Source organism: Tupaia chinensis, unplaced genomic scaffold, assembly GCF_000334495.1.
Source record: "Tupaia chinensis unplaced genomic scaffold, TupChi_1.0 Scaffold000208_1, whole genome shotgun sequence".
Classification (NCBI taxonomy): Eukaryota; Metazoa; Chordata; class Mammalia; order Scandentia; family Tupaiidae; genus Tupaia; species Tupaia belangeri.
Window position 1 is genome coordinate 1,950,661 of NW_006159683.1, and position 6,957 is coordinate 1,957,617.

General features: G+C 41.8%; 1 protein-coding gene across 1 annotated transcript in view; it reads left to right on the forward strand.

Moving 5' to 3' along the window:
- The window catches only part of CAND1 (cullin associated and neddylation dissociated 1), a gene marked incomplete in the record, with an annotated part of 56,324 nt that overhangs the window by 336 nt on the left and 49,031 nt on the right, over positions 1-6,957 (forward strand). The window contains 1 exon segment of the mRNA XM_006147279.3: positions 1-103. Within this exon segment, the coding sequence (XP_006147341.1) occupies positions 36-103 (68 nt within the window).

Here is a 6,957-nt window from a genome sequence, read left to right on the forward strand (position 1 = left end):
CAGCGGTATCGGCGGGCGGGATCGAGGCAGTCAACATGGCGAGCGCCTCGTACCATATTTCCAATTTGCTGGAAAAAATGACATCCAGCGACAAGGACTTTAGGTGAGGCCGAATTCTGACTCTGTCCCCATCCTGCGGTCTTCTCACTGCAGCCCTGGCCCTTTCGCAGGCCTGGCCCCACCCTTGGGCCACTACCGGTTTCCTCGCTCCCCCAGAGGTCTGTAGCTCACCTCGCTGCTCGCTCCCTGGTCCCGGCGGGCCCCTTTCCTCTCCGCCCCTTCTCATCCCCTCCCCCATTCTTCCCTCCAGGCCGTTGCCCGCCGCGGTCCCTGGGCCCCTTCTGCGTCTGTGAGCGCCCAACTGCATTCCCTGCTCCTCTGGGATGGGATTCTCGGACCAGGTTGCGCACAGGAGCCTATCCACCCACTATTTTAGGGACAGGAATTGCTGTGGGCCTAGAGACTGGATGGCCGGGCCTACCGGCGCTCCCGAAGCGCTAGGCCGCCTTACTTGTTCCTAAGCTGCTGCCCACTTGGGACCCAGTAGCCCCCTCCTTTCCCGTAGGTGCAAGCGGGCCTCATTGCATTCAGAAGGCGGAAAGACTTGTGTTGAGCTCTTTGCCGATTGAGTATATGCTTTTATTCTTATTCCATCTGCGTGACGGTGGAAAGAAGGGGGAATGGAGCCAGGATGGAGGAAATTTGACTGGTATGATTTTCCCGCCAGCATCTCTGTCAGTTTCCCTTGTCAGATAAAACAGAACTCGGGGTTTCAATCTCACATCCTTATATCCAGAAATCACTGCTAGAGAAGGGAATTGCTGATTGCTTAAACCAAGCAATTGGATCTCCATGAAAGAAGGACTTTTCTGAAATGGGGCTGATGAATATAAAGCTTTATTATAGCAGTTCTGTTTCGGGACACTTGTGCTGTTGGTTCCAGATTCTTGAAACATGCATGCTGAAGTCTTGTGTTTTCACAGATTATCTTGGTTGGTTTTTCTTTTTTTCCTTTTTTGGGGGGTGAGGGCACAATACAGTGTTTTTTATTTTTTTTTCTCGTCTTCCATTTCTTCACCAATAAATAAGTTCTTGATCCAAAAGTAAATCTTTTTATTCCTTTGATACTTAAGTTTTTATTGTCTCTTGCTTTAGTGGTTCCAAATTTATCTGCATTTTAAGGGAAAGAACAAGTAGTCTTTAATTAAAATTGTGGCTAAAGACCTTTAGTTTGTTTTGTCTCAGCAATACTTTTTAACACCTGAAAATATGTCCAAATCATATCTACAGGGAGGAAATTTTCCCATTTGTGGAGAGAGAACCATAAAAAAAGCATAGTGTTCTTAGTTTAATTGACCTGTTAGTACATTGAAATGGTCAGTGAAGTAGTGTTGGATTTGGAAGTTTTGAAAAGCCAGTTTGCTGGCGTGGTGGTTACTGTGCTGGACTCCACATGGCTGAGTGATTGGAGTCCTGGAAGCAGCAGCTTGATTATCAAGCTGGATGCGTGCCTCCATGCCCAAAATCCCAGGTGCTGAATGGAGAAGGGATTGCATTATGGTCATCCCTCTCGGGGGATGAGTTCCAACTTTCCCTCTCACTGCTCTGAGAGCGCACATTACCCTATGGCAAAACCTTAAAAAAAAAGTCAGTTTGCTAATACTAAATATTTTGGTTCTGTGACCTTTTGGAAGTGACTTGTGTTTAGGGTATTTTGGAATTTTTAGTTTGTGTGGTTCTAGTTCCCAGATCAAGATCAAGATCATTGCAGGGGGACCAGCAGTTAGCATAATGGCTATGTCGCTGGACTCCCACGTAGTTGACCGCGGTTTGCGTCCCGGACCCGGTGGCTTAAAACTCATGCCGGGCACGTTTGCGTGCATGCCCAAGATCCTGAGAGGAGAAGGGAGGAGAAGGGATTGCAGCGTGACCATCCCCCCTGGGGGGTGATTTCTCGCTTTCTGTCTCTCTGTCTGGTGAGCACATGCGCCCTATAGCAAAAACCTCTTAAAAAAAAAAGTGAAGATCATTGGAGGAAATAAGAGTTTTGTATTTGAAGGATTTGAATATTGGTTGATTTTCTTTATAACTTTACTTGCTCCCAGTTCAAGATATTGACATTTAAATAACCATTTAAGTGGAATGAATAGCTTCCTGCTATGTAAGATGTATGGCATGATTCCCTTCCCCTTCTGTCAGTTTTGCTCATCCTATAAAAGTACTAAATTGCGTTCTGATTGTATTTATTTCCAGTCTAAAGGTAGTACTTCCCCTATAACAGTACAATTTTGTTCAACTAGTCTTGCCTGGGTATTGTGCTTAGAAAGACTAACGAAGTCATGCCATTTGGTAATATTGTGTATGTAATTATTGACTGAAGCCTCCTTAAATTTCTTGTAAAAGAAAGATAATATGAATGCCTGGTTTAAAATTTCTTAAAATAAATTGTATGAAGTAACTAATGCTCTGATGCTAAGCTGTGGCTATTGTTAAATTTGATAGGGATTATCTACTGATTTGGATTGAAATTAATCAAAACATTGCTTGGAGGATAGTGTAATAATGATGTATTTCTGATAGTTGGTGAATGTATTGAAGGTATGATTAGGAACAGTATGTGACTTCCAGTAATTTGGCATCATTGAAGGTTTTTTTTTTTTTTTTTTTTTTTTTTTTTTTTTGAGAGGTTTTTGCTATAGGGCGCATGCACTCGCCAGAAAGACAGAGAGAGAGACAGAAAGCGAAAAATCACCCCTCAGGGGGGATGGCCACGCCACAATCTCTTCTCCTCCATTCTCTTCTTGGGATCTTGGGCATGTATGCACACGCACCCGGCATGAGTTTAAGCCCCTATGTCTGGAACTCGTCGTGGGCTACATGGGAGTCCAGTGATGTAGCCATTATGCCAACTGCTGGTCCTTCATTGAGGTATTTCTGTTAACTCTGTTTCACAAAGACTTGTAATGGGCCCTAGCCATCAGGTTAACAGTCAAGTCTTAGGAACTGAAGCACTATGTATATTACAGACATTTAAAGATGAATTAAAATAGTGAATATTTAAATTCAAACTTTTTTTTAAAAGAGATTTTTGTTATTGTGTGTGTATTCTTGCTGGAGAGACAGAGACAAAGAGACAAGAAGCAAGAAATCAACCATCCCTTGGGATGGCCATGCTGTAGTCCCTTCTCCACTCTCCTCTTGGCATTTGGGGCTCGCATGCACATGTGCCCAGTGAGAGTGTCAAGCCACCAAGTCAGGGACTCCAACCATGTTCTGCCACATGGGAATTCAGCAATGTGACCATTATGCAATCTGCTGGTCCCAAAGTCAGTTTTTTTAAGAGAGATTTTTGCTATAGGGCACATGCACTTCCCAGAGAGACAGACAGAAAGTGAGAAATCACCCTCTGGGGGGTGGCCACTCCACAATCATTGTCTGTTCTCCTCATAGAATCTTGGCCACACTACACATGCGTGTGCACCCAGTGTGAGTTTAAGTGGCCTGATCGAGGACTCACATTGCAGTCACCTGTGTGGGAGTCCAGCGACATAAGCGTTGTGCCATTGGCTAGTCTGCCAAAGTCAAAAGGGCTCGCAGGTGGCATGGTGGTTAAGGGTGCTGGACTCCCACATGGCTGACCAAGATTCAAGTCTTAGACCTGGTGGCTTACCTTCTCTCTCTCTCTCTCTCTCTCTCTCTTTCTTTCTTTCTTTCTTTCTGTCTCTCATTCTGTCCCTCACTGGTCAAATTAAAATAAATAAAGTTAAGTAAAGTAATTTTTTTTTCCTTTTCTCCCCCCCCCCTTTTTTTTGGAGAGGTTTTCACTATAGGGCGCGTGCGCTCGCCTGACAGACAGAGACATAGAGACAGAAAGTGAGAAATCGCCCCCCAGGGAGGTTGGTCACGCCGCAATCCCTTCTCCTCTGTTCTCCTCTCGGGATCTTGGGCTCACATGCACACGCGCCCGGCGTGAGTTTTAAGCCACCGGGTCCAGGATGCGGTCACCTATGTGGGAGTCCAGCAACATAGCCATTACGCTAACTGCTGGTTCCCAGTAAAGTAATTCTTTAATTAAAAAAAGATTTTTGTATATTTTTCATGCAAGCATTTATTTTAATTATTTTTAAACGTGATGCTTTGTTCTCACTAAAAACTTATTTCTTTTGGTGTAAGTAGTAAAATTTGTGGCTTTGTATTTTAAAAATGGCTAGCACCAGAAGAATCTTAAGGACTGGAATAATTAACATTATAGAATGCTTAATCTGTGCAGAGCACTCTACTGTATACTAGGGAGAGGGAAAAAAAACAATGTGGCCAACATGACGAAAACATACTCTTACAGTAGAATCCAAAGAGAATTTGACCTAGTCACAAGGTTGTAAACTGTGAGATCTTGGGCAAGCTACTTATTTTGAAATAACGTTTTCACTTCGGGAGAATCTTGTACATGGTCACTTGCACAGAATGTTGCTGTATAATCCATGAATGCGGAGGGTAAATCTTTGAAATTTCAATATATAAAATTAATTCCCTTATAGGACTTAAAATTACAAGCTCAATTTATTGGGGAAAGATGACCTAACATTCTTTTTCCTAAATATTTTTAGTATTCTGCATTATTTGAAAGTGAGATTTTAAGATTTAAGATGAATTGTGGGGAACCAGCAGTTAGCGTATTGGCTATGTTGCTGGACTCCCACATAGTCGACCGCAGTTAGCGTCCCGGACCTGGTGGCTTAAAACTCACGCCAGGTGCGTGTGCGTGCGTGCCCAAGATCCCTAGAGGAGAATGGAGGAGAAGGGATTGCGGCGTGACCATCCACCCTGGGGGGTGATTTCTTGCTTTCTGTCTCTCTGTCTCTCTCTGTCTGTCTGGCGAACGCACGCGCCCTATAGAGAGAAAACTTCTCCAAAAAAAAAAAAAGATGAATGGTGAAGCATTAGGATGAGGAATGTCAAGACTTGGAATTTGAAAGAAGAGGTATTTGTGTATTCTAATGTCCAGGATAGTGCCTGTTAGCTACTAGCCTTGATTTTGTGAAAAAATATTATTAAAAAAAAAAAAAAGAGACGAATGGCTAGGGCCAGCAGGTGGAGTGGTGGTTAAGGGACGTAACCATGGCCAACCATGGTTTTGAGTCCCAGGCCTGGTGGCTTGCTTTCTTGCTTTCTCTCTCTGTTTCTCTCTGGTCAAATTAAAATAAAGTTAAATAAAATAATTCTTTTAAAAAGTAATGGTAATTCAAATAAAACTCTAGGAGAAACATGAAGTAATATTTTCTGGGACAGTACCTTGAAACAGCAGTTCTTTTTACTTTCTCCCCCAAGAAATCAGTACTTCCCATGAGTGTACTCAAAATTTATTCCCTGCAGAAAGTCTTTGTACAGGTATAGATTAGTTACTTTTAAGTCCAAGAATGTCTAGGATTGTGCATTTTATAGGGAGTAGAGAACTGAAAGGTGGTACAGCAGTAAAATTGTAGCATTACTCTGAGGCTGACCGACGTGGGAAGGTTCTGGCTTCATATGTGGAAATTTTCCTTTTTGCACCTGTGTGCCTATGATCCAGGACTGACCAAAGCTAGGGTTGAATTGTGTCAAGACCCTGTAGAGAGTGCTGTCTCTCCTCTCTCTGTCCTTCTCAATTATGGAAGAAATTAATAAAGTTTTTTTTTTTTTTTTTAAGTAAGATCAATGTAGTCAGAAGGTAGGTGATTCTAATCTGCAGAGATTAAGGTGGTTTCTGGGCACTTTTTAAGTACTTTGTAGGTTGATGGAAATAACTTAAATTGATTTTACTTATGTGATTTTTCTTGGTATATGCATACTATTAAATTATTAACAATGATTGGTGCTCACTTCCAGAAAAGAGAAAGGGATCTCACTGAAGAAACTGAGCACTAATAATATTAATACTGTCCCAGGTTAATTTGTAGGGAAGGAGTAAGAAAAAGTGAGAGAGCAGTGGTGTGTGTACAAGTTCTTTAAAAAATATTAGGGTTACTGAGTGACAAAATTGGCTCAAGTTATCTTTATTTTTGGAAGCAAGGGTAAAAGTGTGCTTTTATGTATTGAGAGAGGTTGTGGTAAGATCTTATTGTGCAGTGCCGGATACCGATTTCTACCATTATTTTTATTTCTCTGCATTGGATTTACTAAAGATGAGTAAGTTGCTCCTCCCCGTCCCACAAGAACCTTTCAGTTTAGTCAAACAGGCCAGGTTTCTAAGTTCTAGGCTATGACTGTCTTGTTCATCACTTTGTTTGCAGAGCTTAGCAACTTTCTGTTTGGTATCCCCCCCAAGTACTTGTTAAAGAAATTAATGAGATGGCATTGTCTGCAGGTTATAGCTTTCTGGGAATTTTCCCCAACATAAATCTTCTTCATCCTTATTTTGACCTGTTACATTACCATCCACTGAGAGCCTCAAGCAGATAACCTTGATGTTACCCTTCTCCTACCTTCTCTCAAATGAGTATTACCCAAATCAGTCTCTCTTTATCTGGCCTCTTCCTAATCCAGCTTGTTGTTCACTTTGGCCATTAGAATTTTTTCCTTCTTAAATAATACAGCTGATCATTGCTTTACCCATTAATTCCTATTGATGGGAATTAATTCCTGCAAAATAAATTCCAAACTACTTAGCTGTTGTTCATTTGAGCTCACTGAAACTGTTCTTCCTAAAATCTCTATAATCTCCTCATGCAGCTGATTTAGTGTATATTTTTCTTCTAGAAATGCTTTTACATAGTCATCTCTGACACAAATTGGGCTTATCACTCATGGTGAGGTAAAACACACACAGTGAAGTGTCTTAGTAAAAGGATGTTAGAAGGAACTTACTGTTTGGGTCATTTTGAGAAGGCGCTAAGGAACCTGTAGTTGGTTTTAGATTGGCTATTGTCAGAAAGTAAAGATGATTCTGTGATTTGGCATCTTAAAAGGATAAGGGAAAGA